This window comes from Chrysochloris asiatica, unplaced genomic scaffold (genome assembly GCF_000296735.1).
Source record: "Chrysochloris asiatica unplaced genomic scaffold, ChrAsi1.0 scaffold00155, whole genome shotgun sequence".
Classification (NCBI taxonomy): Eukaryota; Metazoa; Chordata; class Mammalia; order Afrosoricida; family Chrysochloridae; genus Chrysochloris; species Chrysochloris asiatica.
The window spans coordinates 5,245,395-5,271,905 of record NW_006408673.1 but is presented as its reverse complement, the minus strand read 5'-3'; the positions used below and the strand labels follow the sequence as shown (position 1 = coordinate 5,271,905).

General features: G+C 39.7%; 1 protein-coding gene across 2 annotated transcripts in view; it reads right to left on the bottom strand.

Moving 5' to 3' along the window:
- DCLK2 (doublecortin-like kinase 2) overlaps positions 1-18,071 on the bottom strand; it is a 311,156-nt gene extending 293,085 nt beyond the window's left edge. For both annotated transcript variants that reach the window (XM_006870872.1, XM_006870873.1), the window contains exon 1: positions 17,651-18,071. In XM_006870872.1, the coding sequence (XP_006870934.1) occupies positions 17,651-18,071 (421 nt within the window). The remainder of the gene's footprint in view (positions 1-17,650) is intronic.
- Positions 18,072-26,511: the final 8,440 nt, after the last annotated feature.

Genomic DNA, 26,511 nt, shown 5'->3' with positions numbered 1-26,511 from the left:
GCAGCATATGATCAAGAGCCAATGATACTTCTGGAGGAAGTCCAAGGTGCACTGAAGGAATGGCAAAGAACAAGGCCCCAGGAATTGATGGAATAAAAATTCAAATATTTCAAGAAAGTGAGGTGGCAAAGGAGGCACTCACTCATCTCTGCCAAGAAATTTGGAAGACAACTATCTGGCTGACTGATAGGAAGAGATCCATATCTGTGCCCATTCCAAAGAGAGGTGACCCAACGGAATATGGAAATCATAGGACAATCTCTTTGATATTTCAAGTGAGTAAAATTTTGCTAAAGGTAATACAGAAACAGTTACAATCATACATTGACAGAGAACTTCAAGAGGTTCAAGCCGGATTCAGAAGAGGCTGTGGAACGAGGGATATCATTGCTGATGTCTGATGGATCTTGGCTGAAAGCAGAGACTATTAGAAAGGTGTAAAAATTTACAGCCTCTGGAACCCTGTACAGAGTTGCTATGAGTTGGAACTGACTCCATGGCACAGAACAACAACAAATATATATACATCTGGCACAGAATGCAAAGCACACACCAAAAAATTGTGAGGTTTATAATAATGCAGAGATTTAAAAACATGTACAGGTACATAAATTAATCTTGGGCCTGTCCAATCAGAAAAATTAAGTCAGACAATCTCAAACATTAGTGAAATTAACCATTAAAAATAACTCTATTACAACTTAACAACAAAAAGGCAAGCCCTGTCAAAAAATGAACATTTCACCAAAGAGAATATTCAAGTGCCCAACATGATAATGAAAAGATGTTCAAAGTCATTATCCATTAGGGAGATACAGATCAAAATCACAATGAACTATTTTCTCACCCCTCAAAGAATGGCAATGATCAAAAAGACCAAAACAACAGGTGCTGGGTGAGGTTGTGGAAAATGGGAATTCTCATCCATTGTTGGTAGGAATGTACAGTTCCTAAAGAAAACAGTTGGTGGTGTCACAAAAAGTTGAGCAAAGACTGCAACCCAATCCTAAGTATATACCCATAAGATGTGTAGTCAGAAATACAAACAGAAACCTGTATACCAAGGCAAAAACTGCAGCACTTTTCACAATTACAAAAAGGTGGACATGACTAAAATGTCTATCAATAGATAGTTGTTTGTTTTTTTTAATGTGGTATATGCACACAATGGAATACTCCTCAAAACCTGTTGTTGTCAAGTCAGTTCTGACTCATAGCAACACTACAAGACAGAGGAGAACTACCTATAAGGTTTCCAAGGTTTTATTATTTTTTTAAATGTTTTATTGTGAATTATTTGACAGTTTACATGGGAAAAAATAGCTTTACATTCACCTTAGTCTTTTACAATAGTGGTTCTATGCAATGTTTCTCCTTCGTGACTGACTAATTTCACTCAACATAATGTCCTCAAGGTTTATCATGTTATGGGGTGGCTTGCAGCTTCCTTGTTGTTCTTCAAGGTAGGACAGTATCTCATTGTGTGTATGTACCACAGTTTATCCATTCTTAAGTTGATGGGCACTTAGGCTGTCTCCATTTTTTTGCTCTTGTAAACAGTGCTATGAACATTGGTGTGCACATAGCTTATATTTCTTGTGGGTAAATACCAAGTAGAGGAAATGCTGGATCATAAGGTATTTCTATTTCCAACCTTCTGAGGAAGTGCCATATTGTTTTCCAGAGTGGTTGGACAATTTGTTATCCCACCAGCAATGCAGAAGCATCTCAGTGTCTCCACATCCTCACCAGCATTTTCTGTCCTCTACTTTTTTTTTTATCTTTTCTGTTATTGCTGTTGTGAGATGATTTCTCATTTTCGTTTTGATTTGCATCTCTCTAATGGCTAGTGATCGTGAACATTTCTTCATATGTTTGTTGGTTACCCGGATCTCCTCCTTGGTGAAGTGTCTGTTCATGTCCTGCGATTATTTTTTTATTGGGTTGTCTTTTTCATATAGAGGTGTTGTCGTTTTCTATATATTTTAGAAATGAGTCCCTTGTCTGATATGTCCTTGCAAAAAATTGTTTCCAATTTTCTGTGGGTTCCCTTTTTACTCTTCTGGTGAAATCTTTTGATGCACATAAGTTTTTAATTTTTAGTATGTCCCACTCATCTATTTTGTCTACTTTTGTTTGTGTAGTTTTCACAATGTTTGGAAATCTGTATATGCCCTGAATTAGAGTCCTCGCATTTGTTCCTATTTATTCATTGATGGCCTTCATAATTCTGGGATTCACATTTAGGTCTTCAATCCATGCTGAGTTGGATTTTGTATAAGGCGTGAGGTACAAGACTTATTTCAGTCTTTTGCACATCGCTTTCCAGTTCTGCCAGCACCATTTGTTGAAGAGACTATCACCTCCCCATGTGATACATTTAGACATTTTGTCGAAAATTAGTTGGCTGCATGTGGATTGGTTAATTTCTGGATTCTCGATTCTGTTCCATGGATCAATGTATCTTTCATTGTACCCGTACCAGGCTGTTTTGACCATTGTAGCTGTGTGATAAATTTTGAAATCGGGGAGTGAGAGGTTTCCAACCTTATTCTTCTTCTTAAGCAGCTTTGCTTCTCCTGGGTCTCTTTCCTTTCCATATAAAGTTTGTAATAGTTTTTTTTCCACATCTCTTTAAAGAATGTCACTGGAATCTGGATTGGTACTGCATTATATGTATAAATTACTTTGGTCAGTATTGACATTTTCACAATGTTAAGTCTTCCTATCCAGGAGCATGGTACATTCTTCCATTTTTGTAGGTCTTTTTTGGTTTCTTGCAGTATTGTTTTGTAGTTCTCTTTGTATAGGTCCTTTGTTTCTCTGGTTATGTTTATTCCTAGATATTTCATTCTTTCGGTGAGTTTTGTAAATGGTATTGCTTTCCTAATGTCCTTTTCAATGCTGTCATTTTTGGTATAGAGGAACCCAACTGCTTTTTGTATGTTGATCTTTGCCACTTTGCTGAAACTTCCAATGATGTCTAGTAGCTTTTTTTACTGAGTCTTTGGGGTTTTCTATGTAAAAGATCATATGATCTGCAAATAGAGTTTTACTCCCTCTTTGCCAATTTGGATGCCGTTAATTTCCCTGTCTTGCCATATAGCTCTTGGTAAGACTTCCAGCACAATATTGAATAGGAGTGGTGACAACGGGTATCCTTGTCTGGTTCCTGTTCACAGAGGGAGGGCTTTCAGTTTCTCTCCATTGAGATTAATGTAGGCTATTTATTTCATATATATGCTCTTAATTATGTTGAGGAATTTCCCTTCAATTTCTACTTTGTTGAGTTCTTTTATCAGGAATGGATGTTGGATGTTGTCAAATGCCTTTTATGTATCAATCAATATGATCATGTGGTTCTTTTCCTTTTTATTTTATGGTGGATTATATTGATTGTTTTTCTAAAGTTGAACCATCCTTGCATCCCTGATAAGAATCCCACTTGATCATGATGTATTATTTTTTTGATGTGCTGCTGGATTCTGTTGGCTAGGATTCTGTTGAGAATTTTTGCATCTATGTTCATGAGGGATATTGGTCTATAATTTTCTTTCTTAATGACGTCCATCCCTGGTTTTGGTATGAGGGTTATGCTTGCTTCATCAAATGTATTTGGAAGTTTTCCATCCTCTTCTATATTTTGGAATAAGTTGAGTAGAACTGGTGACAGCTCTTCCCAGAATGTTTGGTAGAACTCACCAATGAAGCCTTCTGGGCCTGGACATCTTTTTGGTTGGGAGTTTTCTGATGAACTGATCAATTTCTTCTTTAGTTATGAGTCTGTTAAGGTTTTCTACTTCACTCTGTTTAAGTTTAGGTAAATCATGTTTTTCTAAAAATATGTCCATCTCTTGTAAGTTTTCAAATTTATTAGAGTACAACTCTTCATTGTATTCTGTTATTATCCTTTTGATTTCCTTTGGTTCCATTGTGACATCACCCATGTGGTTTCTAATGTATGTTGTTTGTGTCTTCTCCCTCTTTTCTTTTGTTAGGTTTGCCAATGGTCTGTCAATTTTGTTAATTCTTTGAAAGAGCCAGCTTCTTGTCTTGTTGATACTTTCTATAGTCTTTCTGTTTTCCATCTCATTTATTTCTGCTCTAAGCTTTAGTATTTCTTTTCTTTTAGTGGCTGTAGGTTCCCTCTGTTGGTCTATTTCTAATTGTTGTAGATGCTGTGTTAATGTGTTCATTTTGGCTCTTTCTTCTTTTTGGAGGTGTGCATTTATTGCAATAAATTGTTCTCTCAGCATCACTTTTGCGTGTCCCAAAAGATTTTGGTATGTTGTGTTTTCATTCTCATTTGTCTAGGAACTTTGTCAGTTCATGTTTTATTTCTTCTACTACCCAGTTGCTTTTCAGCAGGGTGTTATTCAGTTTCCATATTTGATGTTATTTCCTTGGTCTTCTTATTGTTGATTTCTAATTTGATAGCACTGTGATCTGAGAAGATGCTTTGTAGTATTTTGATATTTTTTAACTTATTGAGATTTGTTTTGTGGCCTAAGATATGGTCTATTTTGGAGAATATTCCATGTGCACCAGAAAAGAATGTGTATTGTGCTGTTTTGGGGTTGAATGTTCTGTACACATCTATGAAGTCCAGTTGGCTGATTGTGATATTTAGTTCTTCTTTGTCTTTGTCAAGTTTCTTTCTGGTTGTTCTATCCATTTTTGAAAAAGGTGTATTAAAATTACCCACTATTATTGTAGATTCATCTATTTTTCTTCAAATGTATTAGAATTTACTTTATATATTTTGGAGCTCTTTTATTGAGAGCATAGATATTTATTATGGTTATGTCATCTTGTTATATTGTCCCTTTAATCATGAGATAATGTCCATCTTTATCTATTATGCTGGCTCTTGCCTTAAAGTTTATTTCATCAGAGATTAGTATTGCCACTCCTGTTTGTTTGCTATTGCAATTAGCTTGGTATATTTTTTTCCCATCCTTTGACTTTCATTCTGTTTATGTCTCTGTGTGTGAGATGTGTCTCTTGCAGACAGCATATTGAAGGATCTTGCTTTCTTATCCATTCTGCCACCCTCTGTCTCTTAACTGTAATTGGAAAATATGGTCTTGGTAAAAAAAATAATCCTAGAGATCACATAATAGAATTTTGCAAGATGAATTGACTTATTCATTGCAAATACCTTTTTCCAACAACAAAAGCAGCAACTATATACTTGGACCTCACCAGAGAGAATACACAGGAATCAAACTGATTGTGTCTATAGGAAGAGACAATGAAGAAGCTCAATATCATCAGCCAAAACAAGGCAAGGGGCCAAATGCAGAACAGACTATCAATATGCAACCTCAGGCATAAGAGTCAAAATATAACCTTGAGTACTGTGTTGTTGATAAGCCCCATCAAGCTGGTTCTGAGTCACAGTGACCCTCTATAGGGTTTTCCAAGAAGTGGCTGGTGAACTTGAACCACCTACTTTGTGGTTCAAATTGCCTTTTCAGTCCAGCGCATTAACCCACATCACCACATCAGGACCTTGAGTATATCCCACCTGAATTTAGAGATCATCTCAAGAACAGATTTGATGCATTAGACTAATAGCCAAAACCCAGGAGAGTTATGGGATGAGATCAAGAATATCATCCACGAAGCAAGCAAAAGGTCATTAAAAAGATACCGGAAAAAAAGGCAAAAGTGGATGTGTGAAGAGTGCTTAAACTTAACTCTTAAATGTAGAGTGTGGTTGTTGTTGTTAAGTGCCGTTAAGTCAGTTCCGACCTGTAGCAACTCTGTATAGGGTTTCCGAGGAGCAGCTGGTGAGCTTGAACCACCAACCTTGCAGTTCAAATGGCTTTGCAGTCTGGTGCATTAACCCACAATGGAAGCAATGATGAAGTAAAAAAGCTGAACAGAACATTCCAAAAGGCAATTGAAATGTACAGTAACCTGGAGTTGGAGAACCAAAAGTGAAGAACATGCTTAGCATTTCTCAAGATGAAAGAACTGAAGCAAATATTCACAGTTTGACTTGTGAAACTGAAGGATTCTATAGACAGTGTATCAAAAGATAAAAGGAATACTTAGAGTCACTGTACCAAAAAAAAAAAAAAAAATTGGTCGATGTTCAATCATTTCAGGAAGTAGCATATGATCAAGACCTGATAGTATTGAAGGAAGAAGTCCAAGCTGCATTGAAAGCATTAAAGAATAACAAGGCTCCAGGAATTAACCAAAAACAAATTGAAATATTTCAACAATTTGATGCAGCGCTGAAAGCACTCACTAGCCTATGCCAAGAAATTTTAAAGACCTGGCCAATCTACTAGAAGAGATCCATATTTGTGCCAATTCCAAAGAAAGATGGGCCTATAGAATGCAGAAATTATTTAAACAATACCAATATCACACACAAGTAAAAGTTTGTTGAAGATAATTTATAAAACGCTACAGGAGTGTTTCAACAGGGAATTGTCAGAAATTCATGTTGGATTCAGAAGAGGACGTGGAACTAGGGACCTCATAGCTGATTAGGAAGGATCTTGGCTAAAAGCAGACAATATCAGAAAGATGTTTACGTGTGCTTTCTTGACTATGCAAAGTCATTCAACTGTGTGAATCACAACAAACTATGAATACCATTGCAAAGAATGGAAATTTCAAAACACTTAATTGTGCTCATGCGGAACCCATACTTCGATCAAGAGGCAAACAGAATAAGGGAATATTGTATGCTTTAAAATCAGGAAAGGTGTACATCAGGGTTGTATCCTGTCAACGTACTTATTCATTCAGTATCCTGAGAAAATAATCTTGGACACTGGGCTATATGAGAAAGAACTCGGCATCAGTTTTGGAGAAAGAAGATTCATTAACATCAGTTTTGGAGAAAGAAGATTCATTAACAATCTGTAATATGTAGATGACACAACTTTTCTTGCTAAAAGCCAAGAGGGCTTGAAGTTCTTATGGATGAAGATCAAAGTATACAGCCTTCAGTATGGATTATATCTCAATGTAAGGAAAGTAAAAATCCTCACCACTGGACCAATATATATTATATATTGGTATAATAACATATAATAACATCATGATAAATGGAGAAAAGATTGAAGTTGTCAAAGACTTCATTTTTCTTGGACCCACCACCAACACTCATGGAAACAGCAGTGAAAAAATCAAACAGTGTATTGTATTTGGCAAGTCTGCTGCACAAGACCTCTATAACGTTTTCAAGAGCAAGTAAGTCACTTTGAGGATTAAAGTGCACCTGAGACAAGGCACAGTATTTTCAATAGCCTCGTATGCATGTGAAAGCTGGACAATGAATAAGGAGACCGAAGAAGAATTGATGAATTTGAATTATTATGTTGCTGAAGAGTACTGAAAGCACCATGGAATGCCAGAAGAATATGTATCTGTCTTGAAGGAAGTACAGCAAGAATGCTCCTTAGAAGTGAGGATGGTGAACTTTGTCTCATGTACTTTGTATGTGTTGCCAAGAGGGACCAGTCCCTAGAAAAGGATATTATGCTTGGTAGAGGGTCAGTAAAAAAGAGGAAGACCCCAATGTGATGAACTGACAAGTGGCAGCAACTATGGGCTCAAACATAGCAATTGTGAAGAGGTGCAGCACTGGGCAGTGTTTTGTTCTGTTGTACACAGGGTTGCTATGAGTCCAAGGGGACTCTACAGCACCTAATAAAGATGCAGAAACTTTTGAGATGACATATTTTGTTATGCATATTTTCAGCACAATAAAACTTTAAAAAAAATAAATCTGTCTTTTCTCATGAACAGAATACTTATTTTAAAACGGTAACATGTGGGCAAGAAATATTTACTGTAGTATGAATTTGTTCCTCTTCTGCTAATCTGACCACTTGTCACCCAGCTATCTTAACTCAGATTTTTAAGAACACTTACATACGTTTCAATTCCTTAAGATGTCATAAGCGCAAAATTAATTCCACAGACACCAGATTCCAGGCATGTGTAACGCGTGGGATGTAAGGATGAGCAGTTATCAAGTGTTGAAAGAATACCACCTAAATTTGGGTAACTACATTCAAACAAAGCCAACAGGATTATATGTCTCTCCTATCCTCAGAACCATTTCCTGGGGTCACTAAACATTCATTCAAGCTGAAGAACTTAGCAAGACAACTTTTCAGACTTTGAATGCACAGACCTCACTGGGCAGGTGTATACAGTAATGCGTTCTCCCTCAGGAAACATAGATAAGACATTCTGATGAAAGACTGCAATCTTCATTATCCAAGTAAAAACAATTTCCAGGTTTGGTAGTAACAGTGGGACAGCGATCTAAAGTTACCAATGTAAATCCCAGGTGTAAGTTGATGGACTCCTATTTCTGCACAGGTATCAGAACACATCAATTAAGAACACAGAAACTCAAAATCCAGGCAGAAAGGGCTCAAGTTGCAGTCCCACCTCTTACCATTGGTGCAGGGGGGAATTTAACTTATCTGAGTCTTAGCTTTCCTATGTGTAAAACAAGTAAGATAATGCAGCAAGTACTGCACAGAGCAGAACAAGGGCTAAATGAAATAGAAGTGGTAAAGTCACACGATGATGGCACACAAAAAGTAAACTGCTTTCAATACAAATTCCTACTCATAGAGATCCTACAGGACAGCGCAGAACTGCCCTCTAGGGTTTCCAATGCTGTAAATCTTTATGCAAGCACACATTGTTCTCCTGTGGAGTGGCTGATGAGTTTGAACTGGCTTTCTGGTTGGTAGCCAAGTGCTTTAACCATTCCACCACCAAGGTACAAAATACCTGGTAATAAACAGTGATCATTACTTCATTTCACAGACTAAGAAGAAAAGAGCCACTAATTCATAGAGCAGTGACTTATCAGTAGTCAATAAAAAAATAGGAGTGATGGGGGGCTTGGGCACATGGAGACAGGGAGAAAATGACCTACACAGGAGATACAGATTTGAATCAACTACCCCAGCCTCATTGGTATTGAGATGAATAGCTTGCAAATCACTTCTTAGAGGTATCTATGAGTATGAGTCAAAAATTGTCTGCACTCTGGTTATATTCAAACTTTTACCCATGTCCACCGCTGATGACAACATTGAACGTGCATGTCAAATGATTCTGTAGCACGGATGAGTGACAGTGAATTATGTGGCAAAGCATTTACAAATCAGCCATGGCTCTATGAAATAATCCATGACAAACCTGGATTTTGAAAAGTTTGTGTGTGATGGTACTGATACAGCTCATAGAAGACCATAAACAGAAGCATTTGGACATCTGCAAACAAAATTTGGACCGACATTCAAAAGAAAGTAGAAGTTTCTTTAAAAAAAAAAAAATTGTTATTGGTGACGAGATATGGATTCATCACTATGAGCCTGAGATTAAATGGCAGAGTATGGGATGGAAACGTCCTCAATCACTGACCAGGAAAAAATTCAAAACTCAGCCATTAGCTAGAAAATTGATGTTTACAGTTTTCTGGGATTCTCAAGGGCCAGTATTGGAACACTGTCAAGAATAAAGCTTAACAATCAACAGAGCTAATTACAGTGAGATGCTCACTGAAGAGCTGAAGCCTAAACTCCAGAGGACTACTGTCTAAGGGCATTAGGATCTTGCATAATAATGCACGTGCCCACACTTCTGCCCACACTGCTTACACTCTGCAAAACTTCGTTTTGAAGTGTTTAAACATCCTCCTACAGTCCTTAATCGGTCTTTCACCTGTTTGTCCTCCTGAATGCAGCCCTTCAGGGATGAAGATTCACCTGTGATGAAGTGAATACAGTGGTGCATTCATAGTTCACAGCTCAGCCTAAATCATTGTTTTAATAAGGGGATATGAAAGCTTGTTGACATATGGACAAAGTGTATTGCAAAGCGAGGAGTTTGTCAAAAAATGATGTATTTGTCTTTTCCAAAAGTTGATTAAAATAAATTCTGTAAGCAGAGTGCATAGAATTTTTTACTCACCCTCAGTTTCCTTTATTTCACATCAGAGGCATACAATGTCCATTCCCATAGTTTAAAACCTCATGAAATATTGATCTTGTCTTATAATTATCAGAATTTCTACTGTCATACTTTAATGTCATAAATACTCTCCCAAGCACTTATTCTTCCCCCAACCCTTTATAATTGTTTACGCCAATATGTCTCTTTCCATTACTTCTAGAAAGAGCATATCATGTGGCTGGAGTGCTGTAACATAAGCACTGGACTGCTAACCAAAAGGTCAGCATTTCAAATTCATCATCTGCTCCTTGGAAACCCTATAGAGGAGTCCTAGTGTGGCACTGCAGGTTAATGTACTGGACTGTAAGGTCAGCTTGAACCAGGAAGTTGGTGGTTTAAGCTCACCTGGAAACCCTATACAGGGTAGCTATGGGTCAGAATTAACTAGAGGGCACTTAACAACAACAACAAGGAGTCAGCACTTTCATGTTTTAAGGAAATAAGATGAAGAGATCAAATTCACATAAATGGAAATTATGAAGTCATTTACTCCTGAACTATAAATTACCACAGAATTTCTCCAACTATGAAGTCTAGGATTCAAATTATAATCTAATTACCATAAATACACAATACATGTATGTCACAAATACTTAGAAACAACATTATTAAAGCTTAATTTATACAAAACTGTGACCACTAAGGGTTCCGAGGTAAAACTTTCCTGGACCATTTACTCAAGGAATTTACTGTATGTCTAGGGTAGAAGAATGACCCAATATACCACTAATTGGACTACAAAGCTAAGTGTTATAACAGAAGTAAACAAAAGAGCTGGGAGTGGGCAAGAGGACTCCAAGCTGGAGTTAGGGCCTGAGACCAAGCTTCTAATGGGGAGAACATATCACAGAACAAATGCTTGGGAGAGCAGTTATGACATTAGAAGAAATTCTGATAATTATGACAAAATCAGTATTTCATGAGGTTTTAAACTACGGAAATGGACATTTTATGTTCCTGTGGTGTGAAATATAATGGGAAGAACATTATAAGCTTGGACTCAGGCCTCAACTCCAGCTTCCAGTCCTCTGAGAATTCTTGTCCAATCAACCCAGCCAGCGTGGTCTTCCTGGACTCGTTTCATTACCACCTTATTGATATTACTTCAGTGGAAACTATCTTACATGATGCTTGCACACTTACTCTCTCTCCAAAAATGCAAGTCCTTTGAGAGAAGAGACTGTTGTACCCCTAGATTCCAGAACAGCATCCAGCATACAGTATGCGTTCAATTAACAACTGATCAATACCCTACAGGTCTTGGAAGAAACTTTATAAATGAAAAAACCAAACCAGTTGCCACAGAGTCAAGTCCAACTTGTGTTGACTCTAGGTGTGCAGAGTAGAACTGCACGCCAAGTTTTCACAGTTAGAAAGGGGTGGAGCGTGGGGTAAGAGGTGAGGAATCTAAGTGTAATCTGGGTTCTTCTGGAGATTAATTTTGACCTACCACCTTTTTCATAACTGAATTTTAGTTTCCTTCCACCTTGAAAGAGACTGATCTAACTAATAATTTGCTCAATAAACCAGGTTTAGTAAAAAAACAAAAAACCTCAGCTATTTTAAATGCTTGGTTTCTTTAGAGCTGTATTTTTTTTTTTTTTAAAAGCAGGAGAAAGATGAGGCTTTCTGTTCCCACAAAGATTTATAGCCTTAGAAACCCTATACAGGATTGCTATAAAGTGAAATCAACTTGACTTGACAGCATAAAACCATACAACCACTATCAAGTTTTCTTAAATGAGTAACTTAATAGAATGACAGTATTACCTTTCAAAGTAATTATAAATCTCTAATTAGCAAATATGCAAGTACTTTATTGTTAACTGAGAAATAACAGTAGAAACAACATACAACATTTTACAGGTGAACCTTGAACAACACAGGTTTGCACTGCATGGACACCTGATATAGTGCTAACCAGCAGGATAACCAAACCACAAAGTTGGTATTTCAAACCTACCAGCTCCTTGGACACCCTGGACAAGGTTACTATGGGTAGAAATTGACTCCACCACGGCATTTAACATTAACAAATGTGGTGAGTTCAAGTGAAAGCGCCATGTGATGCTGATGAGTTAGTAAGTACTCATGTGGAGAGGATCAGTATCATACAGTGTAACTTGTTAAGTGCCATTGAGTCAGGTCTGACCCACAGCAACCCAGTATAGGGTTTCCAAGGAGCAGCTGGGGACCTTGCATCACCAACCTTAAGGTTCAAAGTGACCTTGCAGTCCAGCACATTAACCCTGCAGTGCCACACTAGGACTAAGTGCCTTCAAGTCAGTTCTGACTCAGAGAAACTCCTACAGTGCTTCCAAGGAGTGGGTCCACCCGATTCAAACTGTGCTGTTCAAAAGTCAACTGTAAATTACATGGGGTGTGCACAGGTTGTTTGGAAGTAGAGAGGTGAAATTAATTTGGGGTGGTTCTGGCAAACACTTTGCCATTGCCACACATCCCACTCCCTGGATGGCAGTGGAACATTTGCAGTTTCATTAATTTTTGATAAATTCAGGTTCTAGCAAGGCAAATTCAGCCAATGTCAGTATGCCAGTATATTCACAATACTGATTCGTGGTGACACCATGTGTGCCAGTATAATTGTACACCATGGGGTTTCTAATGGCTTTTTTTTTTTAAAGTACATCTTCAGAGCTTCTAAGACATCTATGGATGAACTTGAATCTCCAGTCTTTCAGTTAGCAGTCAAACATTTAACCATCTGTGCTACTAAGAACTGAGGTAGGGGAGGGCATATACTTTTGGATTAGAAGGGACCGAATTTAGAGAGATAATCCACTCTGCCTCTTATTCTGCAGAAAATGAAGCAGAGAGCTGAGACAGTTTTTCTTCAAATTTACAGTAGTAGAACTCCAGGCTCCTGATTTGATCAGGAATTATTCCTGATCAGGAATTATTGGTCATATCTCTTCAGGACATCAAAATTTTACAAATGTGTCCCAAATGCACAGAGGATGACAAAACTTATAGAACAAAAACTAAATTCAGGAGTTCTGACCTTGTCATGAGTTAAATCTGCATCCTCCCAAAATAAGACTCAACTTGGTGAGGCCATGACTCCCAGTAGTGTGTGCTTATCATTCATCTGTGATCTGAGGTAATTATACTCCATTTTATGTGTTCTGTTATCACATCTTTTATCTTACAAGAGATTAAAGGAGAGAGAAGAAGGGCCTTACTATGACCAAGAAAGAAGGGCTGGGAGCAGAGCACATCCTTTGGGCTTGGTGTCCTTGCTCTAAGAACCTTCTGGAACCAGGAGAAGATTAACACTGAGACACATAGAGATCTCCAAGGAACCAGGAGGCAGAAGCTGAAGAGACAAGGACCTTCCTCCGGAGGTAACAGAGTAAATAAAGCCTTTCCCTTGGAGCAGGAACCCTTCATTTGGACTTCCAGCTTTCCGAGGTAGCACTGTAAAATAAACTCTAGACTGCTAACCAGAGGTCAGGGATTCAAACCCACCAGCTGGCTCCTGAAAAAATCTATACAGATTTTTTCCGCAATCCAGTGTTTATCTATACAGGGTCGATATGAGTTGGAACCGACTCTATGGCACTTAACAACAATAACAAGCTGTTTGAAATTAAACTTGTTTTTAAAGACATCCACTTGTGTTGTTACCGAAGCACTAGGTTAACTAAGACAGCCCCTAAACAATCAAACTTGAGAATGAATTATCACCTGGACATCCTTGGCTGCCTATTAGAGATACTTTCAGTTTGACAGACTCATTGTTTCACAAAGCTCAATCTGATTTTCCCTATATTGGTTTATGAATCACAATCCTCCTCCAAAAGGAGGACCCTGTGTAGTTTTAAAGAATAAACACTAGGATTACAGCATCAACTCAGTGATGATAATTTAAGCAAGGGGAGATGGGTTGAAGATGCTTTTGGTTTAGCATAGTGCAGGGAAAGTGCCAGCTAACAAATGGAAGGAACACTGTGTTTAGTCTCCAGAGACTCTCAAAGTCAAGGGCAGAACACAAAAAATCTGGGTCATGTAAATTTCTTTTGTCAGCTGAGTTCAATGGGATTGTGGTTCTGAATCAGAGTAGTGCCCTGCTATCTTGAGCCATCATTCTATTCTTTCCCAAACACATTTTAGAAATTTAAAAACCAACCAACAAAGCAGTATTTCTTAACTACAAATTTCACGGAGTGAAAAAAAAAGCAGAGAACAATTAAATAGAATGATATAAAAATTGCCCAAAAGACTACGTCAAACACTTGACAAGGTTGGTTTGAACCACAAGGTTGGCAGTTCAAACTCACCAGACATTCCCTTGAAACCCTATGCAGGGTCACTATGAGTCGGAATCAACTCAATGGCATTTAACAACAAGATTAATCAAGAAGCCAATTTTGGAAACTTGTACAATACTGTAGAACTACTATTTTTTTTTTTTATTGATGTAAATAAAAATGTCACAGATAGCTGATTAGTTCTTCTGCAAGACAAACCTAAACATTCAAGCACACACTTAAAAGCTGAAAAGTATTTAAATTCTATAATTACAGATATTAAACACTGATGGTAAGTTCTTTTCTTTAAAAATACATTTCTACTCCACTCATTTTTGTGGAGAATTTAAGATTTATACAAAGATCCATTGTCAGACTGAATGTCACTGTGACAAATGGCCAAATTTTCTTTGTTAGAATTAATTTATAATACTGAATACTGCTTGAAAAGAGTGGACAACTGGCTGGACCACGGAAACATTTTTTTTGTTGTGCAAATAGTGTTTGTTGCATTATGGTGTAATTGGTGTAATTTTGACTCTACATGAATATACTCAGTGTTTTACCGAAATCCCCACCCATCAAAAATCAATGAATGATAATTTGAAGAAATATGTCAATTGTTAATTTACAGTAGAAACTAAAGTTTGACAATGAAAACCAGTGAACTAGTATCCTCGGTGCAGCTATGGGTTCAATGCACTATGTTGTCATTGTTAGGTGCTGTCAAACCCAATGCAACTCATTAAGTGTCGTCGAATCGGTTCCCACTCAAAGCAAGCCTATATAAAGTTTCTGAGGAGCAGCTGGTGAGTTTGAACTGTCGACCTTATGATGCAAACTGACCTTGCAGTCCAGCACATTGTTCTGAAGTGCCACACCAGGACTCCTAGTGAACCTGTATAGGGTTTCCAGGGCTTTAAATGTTTTCAGGAGCGGAAATTCTCAGCTTTCTCCTGAAAAGTGGCTGGTGGGCTTGAACCGCAGACCTTGTGGTCCGCAATCCAGTGTTTCTCTTATGGAGCTACCATACTCCCCCAACACACAATATAGGCTCAATTAATTGTGACCAATTAAGGATCATAATGGTCATCTTTCCTATCCATCTTTGGAATAGATGCATTTTATGTAGCAAACCCATTGTTTAAATTAAGTTCAAAGAAGGATATTAAAAGTGTCTGTTTTGAGACCACACTAGGTACAATATCCCAAGGCCATGAATGTGAGTAACAAGTGCTTAAGCAATAGATGTAGCCTTGATACTTCCTCAGGGCTGCTAAACTGACCTAGAGTGAAATCAGAAAATAAAGTATTCAATTTTGAAATTGCTACACAAACATTGCAATTGCTACACAAATGTTGCTTTGAAGTACTTAACAAGTAAAGTGATGATGCCCTTTTAACATTGTATCTTCATTTTACTTCTCCTCCCCCAGCTGTCTTTAGCTCTGAAGATAGCCTTTAAAACCAAGATGCACAACTCACCAAGAAAAGTGGAAAGTCATATGAGACAATTTTGACTGAGTCCAGTGACTAAAAAGAGATATTTACAACCACTTTCAGGACTCCTCAATCAGTGTGGCTCCATTAATTTATTAGAGGTGAACTGTAGATAAAAGAGCATACCAGGAAACTTCATTTAAAAGTTCATGGAAAAATGGAATTGGAAGATGGAAAATTTTCTCAAATTTTGGAAGCCCCTTTGTATGCTTTAAAGGTATGAGGCCCCATTTGAAACTTGACTCCTCTAGGTGTGTGTGTGGCATGCTGCTTAAATTTCCTCAGGGATGAAATGTGGATTCCTGGGGTAGTGCTGTAGGGTAAGCACTGGCCTACTAACCACAAAGTTGGTGGTTCAAACTCCCCAACCACTCCTTGGAAACCCCATACAGGGTGTTTATAAGTTGGAACTGACTGTATGATACTGAACAACAACAACATAAAACTGAGTTAATGCCTTAAGAGTTGTTGTGAGAATTAAAATGAGATATTACAAGAAAATCAAGTGGCTCAGGTTTCAGTTTCCTTCCAATCCTTGAAGCCAATATTGCTCTGATTACATGGAATAAGCCATTCTGAACTATCTCCCATTAAGAAAGATACATCAGAACTGGGTTTATGTAAATTCGCATGCAGCATATAATTGGGTTTAATCAGATCTTTCTGGGTGCTGTTGCAGTCTAGAAACAGGTGCTTTACTACTAATAATGCTATTTCTCTCTGAAAGGAGAACGGCTTTTGCAATAAACCAAGAAGGACCCAACAAATCCTGACCAGTTAAGTAAAGTTGACACTCCAGAATTAGTAATTTATAATGGGCCCTGACTACTGATTGATTCCAATGGCCTGGAACTATCCGCCTAACTAGCCATGCTCAAGGGAGAAGCGGAAGGGAGACTGACCAAACCAGATGTGGATAACTTTTAGCACAGTGGTTCTCAATCTTGGCTGCAAGTTAGAATCACCTGGGGGAACTTCTCTAGAAGCCTCAGCCACGCCCCAAGTCAATTACATGGGAATATCTGGGAGTGGGACTGGGACAACTAGATATTTTAGTCTTCAGTGATACAGTCATGGTTGAGAACGCTTCAGGATCACCTCTTCTGATCTCATGTAACTTCTGCAGTAAACAAGTCAGAAAAACCAACCTAGAACACTTTGCAAGCACAGCGTTAGAATAGAGTAGGTACTACCAGGTTTAAGAGAACATCTACAGATGCCTGGGTGCACGCAAAATTTATTAAATAGGGGGTTTACTCAGCTCCGCACCGGAGAAAAAACTATTTTTCAAATAGTTTGTACTTGAACAAAATAACCCTCACTAGTCCTGGTGTGGCACTGTAGGGTAAGCCCTGGACGGAAAGATCGGGTTGAACTACAAGGTCGTCAGTTCAAACTCACCAGCTGCTCCTCGGAAACACTATACAAGATCGCTATTAGTCAGAACCGACTCGACGGCACTTAAAAACACAACAATAGTGATGTGGCACTGTAGGATAAGCACTGGGCTCTTTAACCGCAAGGTTGGTAGTTCAAATTCACCGACCACTCCTGGAAATCCTATACAGGGTCCCTATATGTCAGAACCAACACGATGGCACTTAACAGCAACAATCTTGTGAGATGCCTCGAATGCCTACACTTGCCTGTTAAGATTTTTATTTTTTTTTCTTTCCTAGCTTCAAAAGGCAAATCTATTTGGCCAAAGAGTGCAATTCCTGTGGCCTCCTCGAAACCACCCCACACTGCCTCCCACCCCAACCAATGTCTGGCTTGAGGCAGAGGGGTGAGCGCCAGGCCTGCATCCACTGCACCTGCCAATGCGCTCAGCCGCACCTGCCGCGCCGTGCCCTCCCTGCCCCTCCTACCTTCTAGAAGCTCCTCCAGGCTGGTGACCTTCCGGCTGCCATCAATAGTGTAGATGGTGCGAACACCTTGAGGCAGGTTCACGTTGTCTGACAAGGAGCGGGTGAGCTCCATGAGGAGAGCATCGAAGGACCGGAAACGGTCGCTGGAGATGGCAAACACCAGGCCCTTAAAGTAGCGGTCCCCATTCCTGTAAAAGCGCGCCTTCTTGGCCTTCTTCTCTGAACTGAGGGCCTGCAGGGTCCGCGTGCGGTAGAAGCTGCAGTGGGCACTGTGCGCTGGACTAGGGATGAGCCCGTTCCCCTTGGGGCCTGAGCTGCTGCTGCCCCCGGAAGAGCTGGGAGCCCCTCTCCGAGACCCTGGCCGCGGCCTTTTGTCCCGTTCTTCAAAGTGCTCCAGCTCAATACTCCTGGTGCTGGCCATCGCTACTGCTCTGGGGCGCCCAACAAAACACGTTCCTGTCAAAGCCTACAGTCAGCTCAGTGTTAGAGCGAGAACCCGTTCAGCGACGTCTGACTGTGAGGGGGCCTAGAGCGTCCGGCCACCTGGCTCTCGCATCCCGCTCTCTCCTTGCAGGTGGGGCCGCAGTGCCGCCGGCTGGCCCCCGCCTCCGGTTAAAAGTGGCCGCAGCTTCTAGCCACCCAGCTCATTGTCCAGCGCGGCTGGTTCCGTCCCTCCCGCCAGCCGGAGAGTCCCACGCCCCCCAAAGCACCGCCTCCGCCCAGCCACGCCTCACAACTCGCGCTCAGGAGGCGGCCAGGAGCTGCAAAGTGAAGCCTCGGTCGCTGTCCCTGCTCGCCCAGGTCCCGAGGGCTCACACAAACCGCAGCTCGCGACCGCCGGCTGCTCTCGGGAGCGCGGATGGGAAAGAAGAAGGAAGAAGGGGAGGGGCTGGAAGCGTGGGAGCGGCGCCACGGGCCTGCGGGGATTTCGCGCCAGCCCGGGCCCGCCCACGCGCTGGGCCAGCTGTCCAGGATGCAGCGCCGCGGCAGCGTTCGCGCCCAGGCCCTGCCCTCGGGGCGACTGGGACTGAGATGTGCGCCGGGGGCCCCTTCCTCCTAAGGCGTCCGACCCTAGCGGGGAATAATGCAGCTTGTTTCCTCCGCTGATGGACCGCCAGCTCACCGCCAGCATCCACAACCAAGCCCTGCTCCACCGCCTGGCCGGCCAGCTGTCAGGGCTGGAGGGGCCTTGCTGCCCCTCTAGGAATGCCGGAGTCTTTGGGGGAGGGTTAAAGGAAGGGAGCTAGGGGCCTGATGGGACTGCTGCGGAGGCGCTGCGGCGCTAATGTAGCGGCTCCTCCTGGGTCCTAGGCAGCGCCGTCCGCTGACAGCTACTACCAGGCGCAGCGCGTTTATGGGCGCAGCCGCAGCCACACGCGCTTCTCCGCCTGGGAAACGTAAACGCGCAGACTTGAAAAAAAAAAAAAAAAAAAAAACTACAAAGGAAGGAGATTCAAGGGCAGGGATCACATCCCTTAACCAGCAACTAAATGAGGAACCGATGCCAAACTACAGCGGAAACCCTAAATATGCAATTGAATTTGGGCACAACATAATTTTTTTTTAAAGTACATTTTGAACTTCATTTTTAAATCCTCTGATAAGACAGCCCCCACAATTTGCATAGCACATTCACTAGCATGGTACATCCAATAACTTTGAGCCACGCGTCAGATTATAAAATTTTGAGGGATTTATTTAATTAACAAATACTTATTAAGCTCACACCATGTGCCAGGCACTATTTCCAGCACTGGAAATGCCTTAGTAAAGCAAATAGACAATGCCCCCCCCTCAAATTAAAATGATACTTAATTTTGTCAAAGTTGAGTTTCTTATTAAGAAGACAAGTGTAACATTTTGATTTGGTTTGGGGTCAACAGTAAATGAATGTTTTCCTAATGTCTTGTGAAAAACATTATTTCATTTTTCCACCCAAGAAAGATGATGTACAGAATTGTCAGATCCTGGTCTGAGACTTGGTTAAGCTACCCTGAAACTTTAGAGTAACCTCAGATGCTCAGGTAACCTGTTTACCTGAGTGGCCCTAGACTGCAAATCCAAACTGACCTGTAAATTAGAAAGGCGTTGTTGCTTTTCTTGGACTGAACTGTGTCTTGAAAGAACATAAATAAGACAAGGTAGAAACATGCTGTCAAGTGCCTTTTAATTGGTTTGGATCACAAGGAATAACTGGTGGGTTTGAACTGCCAACCTTGTGCTGAGCAGTCCAGTACTTATCTTACAGTGCTACTCTAGAACTCCTAGGTAGAAATATATGCAGTGCCCCCTATATGACTCTCATAAGAGTGTGTGTACCGTAATTCCCCCAGGGCAGTCCCAGGTTCACATCTGAGCATATTTGACCAACCAGGATCACAGCTTGCTGGGAAGTCAGGGTTGAAGTGAAGCTTTATGTAGCTTTTTTGTGTGTGCATATGGAAGTGGAAGGCAGGGGACTGTTGAGTGGGGAGTGGGAATCCTGTAGCATGCTTAGATCCATAGCCATGATAGGCCTCAGCCCAAACCAATTAATCAGAAGGTAATTTAACATTCTCCAGTCTCGTTAATACTTTTTAAAGAGGTGCTGATGGTATAGTGGGTTATGCATTGGGCTGCTAACCACAGGGTTGGCAGTTCAAATCTACCAGCCATGCTTAGTAAGAAAGATGAGGCTTTCTGCTCTTGTAAAAAGCCTTAGAAAATCTGTACAAGGCCACTTTGAGTCTGACCACACTCTACAGTGTTATTTAATAATAATAATAAACACCCTGGTTGTTCTAATGTATAGCCAGTGTTTCCAGCCATAGGTTGTAATATTGAGAGTCAAATAGATTAGAATTTCTTCTGAAACTTTAATGTACTTACAGTCATGGGTAGGGGAAGGGGGAAAACTGATTAAAACAGATGCTGATTCAGTTATTCTGGGATGAGGTTTGAGATTCTGCATTTCTGTCAAGCTCCCCAGGCAATGCCAATACTGCTGATTTTGGTATAATGCTTTGAGAACCAGGGAACTAAATAGTGAATTGCTTGTAGTAAATTCCTTGAGGTAAGATCCTGCAAAAAAGGCATAAAGGCAGTGCTTGACCTCCTGAGGTTTCACAAGAGGGGAAGAGGATGATTCCTATGAGATGGAGGTCAGACATGCATCTACCCTCCAACCTTTTTTACCCTATTCTGATACCAACCATCCCTCCCACATGGCACTCTACTTCTCTGCTAGGATCGATAATCCATTGCAATGGCTACACAGAACTCAGACAATACTCATGATTATGGAGCTTATTAGAGAAGTCAACAGGGTACAATTCAAGATCAGAAATAACTCAGGATACAGCGGTTCTATGGTCAGTAGTGCCTCTTCTCAGAAGGACCACAGGCATGCCTGTCTTTGGTCCTCAGCCTCTCAGCCACATGATCTCTGAGCCTCTGCCCTTCTCAAGTAAGTTTTACAAGTTCTCTTAGGACTACTGATAAATGCCCAAAGGGCACCCAATTCTACAAGCCAGCCTCCCAGGCCCCACAGCACTCAACTTTACTTGTTCCATTGCTCTGTTTCCCTGTGAAGCTACCTCAGCTGCCACCACTTCTCTTTGTAGTAAATCTCATGGTCCAAAGGACATGCTTTACTCACGGCTCTTCTTTCTTGGTGATCTTGAGATCCCATACACTCTATTTCCGTGGTTCCACCCAATCATTTGGTGTGAGTTACAAATACTATAGCTATGAAGACACATATTAAGTAAATTCACTGTACCACAGACCCTATCCATGAACTGGTAACTGCAGAACCTATCAATTTTGTAAATGGCATAAGATGTGTTTACATTAATTTGCTTTGCTAATAGTGCTACTTGGAAACAAAAAGACTTTGTAATCTATTGCTCTTGTAACAAATTACCCACAATATAAAACCAAAATGAAACCTATTGTTGTCAAGTCAAATCGGAGTAATAGCAACCGTAGAGAACAGATTAGAACTGCTTCGTGGGGTTTCCAATTCTGTAATCTTCAGGGAAGTACTCTCCCTCATCTTTCTTACCCAGGGCAGCTGGTAGGTTTGAACCACTAACCTTTGGTTACCAGCTGAGCACTTAACCACTGAGCCACCAGGGTTCCTTCCCCAGAACATAGTGCCTTACAATGATAAACATTTATGATCAGCTTCTCTTAAGAATCTAACAGCAATTTAACTAAAGTCTCATGAAATGTAGTCAAGGTATCATCTGGGACTACAGTGAACTGAAGGTTTGATTAGGACTAGAGGACCCACTTCCGAGATGGCTTACTCACATGGATGGTGACAGGAGACCTAAGTTCATTGCCATTAGAACCTCTCCATAGGGTATTGTCAGGACATATTCTCCCGTGCAAAGATCCTAGAGAGAACGAGGTGGAAGCCGCAATGTGATCTAGCCTTGGAAGTCATGCAGTGCCATTTCCATAATATCTTCATGGTACACATGTCAGTCTTGTTCAGTGTGGGAGGGGGATACACCAGTAAGCAGAGGCAGGGCTCATTGAGTTATCCTGCAATCTCAGATATCCTTAAGCATCATTTTCCTGGGTAGAGAAAATGAAATAATGAGTGTTTCTTACAAGCCATTGGAAAAACATGCATTCACTGTTGACCCCAAACCAAACCAAACCTAACCAGACCTATTGTCTGTCAAGTTTGTTAAAGAGTTTCAGTTTCAATCATTCAATAATTTTCCACTTAAAGATCCCTGATAAAAGATTTGTCCTTTCTTAGTGAATACAACTACACTAAAATATATGAAATCTAATATTGTCCACTGAAATGAGTAATAAGAAAGTGGTAAGAATGAACCCTATAAAGGTACAAAACTCGCAAAACCCAGAAAAACAAGGTGGTCAGAAAGATGGCAGACTATGCAAATATATTACACTCAGTCACTCCATAACAAAGATACAAGAGATCAAATGAGATAGACACAGATGAAAAGCCTGGAACCCTGATGTTATACAAGTGTGATAACATCACAATATCCAAGAGATAACAGATAATTTTACCTCACATAAAGAAATAAGAGAGAGGAAAAGTTAGAGAAGTACACTGAGTGCATGCTGGGAGGAGAAACTGAGCAGGGATAGCTAGAGAGGGAGACTGACTGGTGAATGGCCAGCCAAACATGGCATTACCCTCTTGAATTTTTGTGAGCAGCTTTGGTGACAGAAGGTGGATTGGCAGAGCACCACTAGGACTCTGCTCTAAACATAGGCCTATAGAAAAGGAGCTCTAGTAGTGTAGTGGTTTATAAGTGGGGCTGCTACCTGCAAGGTCAACAGTTTAAATCTACCAGCCCCTCTGCCATAGAAAGATGAGGCTTTCTGCTCCTGTAAAGATTTATAGCCTCAGACCCTATACAGGGTAACTATGAGTCAGAACTGACTCCATAGCACATAACCATCATAACCACCAGACCTATAGGAACTCTATGTAGGGTCAGGAACTCCGCTGTCACATGTCCCTTCAACACTCTACTCATGAACTCTTTGGTTGATAGGAGATCCCCAGCATTTTCTCCTTTCCAGTCCAACAGCTGCATTGGTTTTGTTTTGTTTTTTCTCCTTTCATTGTTTCATTGGTTTTGTTTATTTTTGCTTCTTCTCTTTCCATTCCTTTGAATTTTGTACTTTCTATCTCTGATTTTGTTTTCCCTTCTTATTTTCTGTTTCTCTTTTGCTCTAGTCTTCTTTTTTCCTTTTGATCTTTCTTTACTTTCCTTCATCTTCCTTCTCCCTGGTTTCTCTAAGTGGTTGTTGTTTTTTCTTCTTCTTTCTATTTTTTCCCTTATTTTTCTCTTCAATATCTCCATTTTCCTGTCGGTTTTCTTTTCTTTTTAGTTACTATATTCTTTTTTTAATGTCTGCTATCTGGTTGTTGTTGTTTTTCCTTCTTTTTTCTGCCTCATTATTTTCTCTTTTCATTGTTGGTTGCTTGTTTTGTTTTCTTGTGTGTGTGTGTGTGTGCTGGAGGGTTCTCTTCTTTCTCACCCAATAGGAGACAGCAACTGTACCCATATAGCCCAGTCACAATCACACCCTCTGTAGCTCCAATCACTGGACAAGAGCCAATACCAATTCCTCTATCACCTGATCAATGATAGGCATCAGTCAACACCAGTTAAGGCCATCCTAAACTGAGATGCATGAATGGCAAATGAAGAATGTTGCACATGCTCCCATTCTCTAACTACACTCACAGGAGTCAGGTGGTGAAAGTGTAAGAACATATCAACATACAATCATAGACATCATATGAATGCGATACTATCACACTATCCCAGAGACAACAGGTAATTTTAGCTCACATGAAGAAACAAGAGAGAATGACTAATATAAATGACCCTGATGCAGAACAAGAAAACATTTCTGTAAAGGAAAAGCTAATAAGATTAGCTGAAAAAGAATTCAAAATACTCATATTCAGGTACTTTCAAAGGACTGATAGATAGAAGAAAGAAAGGAGAACACAGAAAGAACTTTAAAAGAATTCAGGAAAAAACAATAAGAACAGACAAAATAAATGCAAAATTTGAAACAATACAAAACCTGCGATTAGAATTCCAGAAGATTAATATTAAGATCTTGGAAATGGACACTACATTGAAAGGGCAAAGGAGTAGATGTGAAGCAATGATGCACGGATTAACGAATTTGAAGATAAATCTCTCAAATACTAACATGCTAGAAGAATAATCAGAAAAAAGAATGAAAAAATCCGAAGAAAGCTTCAGTTATGTGGTGTGCCATGATGAGGAATAATTTACAGGTGACTGGAATACCAGAACAGCAACAAACAATAAAAAGCACAGAGAAAATTGCCAAAGAGGTGTTAGAAGAACGTTTTCCTAATAACATGAAAAATGAGAAAATAAGCATTCAAGAAGCCAAACAAGTTAGATCCCAAAAGACAATTGCCAAGATATATTATAATCAAAATTTCCAAAACCAAAGACAAGGAAAGAATCTTACGAGCAGCTTGATCAAAATGAAGTTACCTACAAAAGAGAACCAATTAGACTAAGCTCTGATTTCTCAGCAGAAACCATGCAGGCAAGAAGACATATACAACACTCTGAAAGAAAAAAATTGTCAACCAATAATCAGATACCCAGCAAAGTTATCCCTCAAATATGATGGTGAAATTAGGACATTTCCAGATAAACAGAAATTAAAGAAATTTGTAATAACTAGAGAAACATTACAAAATGTACTAATGGTGTTCTTTGGATTGAGAACCAACAATAGCAGACAACAACCTTAGATTAACATACATGACATTACTACCCAGCACTCAATCCAAATAACTAAGTATCTCAAGTGAAAACCCTGTAAGACTAAAACTAGGGAACCAGAGATCTCAATTTACAATGAAGTAAACTACAAAGCAAAAATATGCAGAACTTCCAAATGGCAATTAAATCAAGTAGATTTCAAGATAAAACAGATTATTTTAAATGGGGAAATTTAAAAATAAATACAGGGTAACATCAAAGAAAATTAGTATACCTTCACATCAAAATAAAAGAGGAAAATCAGAAAGATTTAGTAAGCATTAATACAGCAGAAATAAAAATGAAAAGAAAACCCATAAACAAAATGAATTCTTCAGAAAATTATGTGCATCAAAGAAATAAGCACCTCCATACACACACACACAAAGCACAACAAATGATAGCAATCAATTCATACACGTTGATTATTACACGAATGTAAATGGATTAAATATACAATCAAGAGACAGAGAGTAGTTTATGGACAAGAAAACAGGAGCCTTCAAAGTGCTGTCTATGAGACAAGGATAAAAAAGATGTTGTTTTTAAATTCCCTTGAGTCAGTTCCAACCCATAGGGACCCTCTAGAGGGTTTCCAAGGAGCGACTGGAAAACTTGAACCACCAACCTTGCAGTTCAAACTGACTTTGTAGTTTAGCACATTAACCCACAGTGCCACACCAGGATTCCGGATCAAAAAGATGGAGATAGTCTAAATGCCCATCATGTCGAAAAGTAGTTCAACAGACTTTGGTTCATACACACAATGGAATGCTATGCAATGTGAAGAATAACAGTGAATCTGTAACATACCTTACAACGTGGATAAACCAGGAGGAGATTATGCTGAGTGAAATTAGTAAACTACAAAAGGACAAATATTGTATGAGACCATTGTTGTAAAAAGTTAAGAAAAGGTTTTCTTGATAAATGAAACATTCTATGATGGCTATGAAAGTGGTTAGGGAAAATTATTTACAGGCTAGAGGGTAGGCACATGTTAACATGGGTGATGGGGCAGGCAATATACAAGGAGGAGGTTGGCAGAGGAAATATGAAGATAGTAGTAGACACGGAGGAATGCAAGAGTTAAAGTGAATAGACGTAAATACTATTAACTGATGGAAACTGGAGGGGATTTCAATCATTGTAATGAAGAAAAATATATGATTCGTTAAATGTAAAACTGATGATCTGCTCACCTTCACTGAATTCACAATAAAGTTATAAAAACAACACAAATAAACCCCCCAAAACAAGGTGGTCCCATTGTGTTCTGACTCACACAGGTTTTATATATAATATGCTGGGCAAATTACTGAATGATGCAGAATGTATCGAGAGAAGATGGAAGGAATACACAGAGTCACTGTATCAAAAGGAAATGATTAATGTTCAACCATTCAAGAGGTAGCATGTGATCAAGAGCCAATGATACTGAAGGAGGAAGTCCAAGGTGCAATGAAGGAATTGGCAAAGAACAAGGCACCAGGAATTGATGGAATAAAAATTGAAATCTTTCAAGAAAGTGAGGCAGCACAGGAGGCACTCACTCAT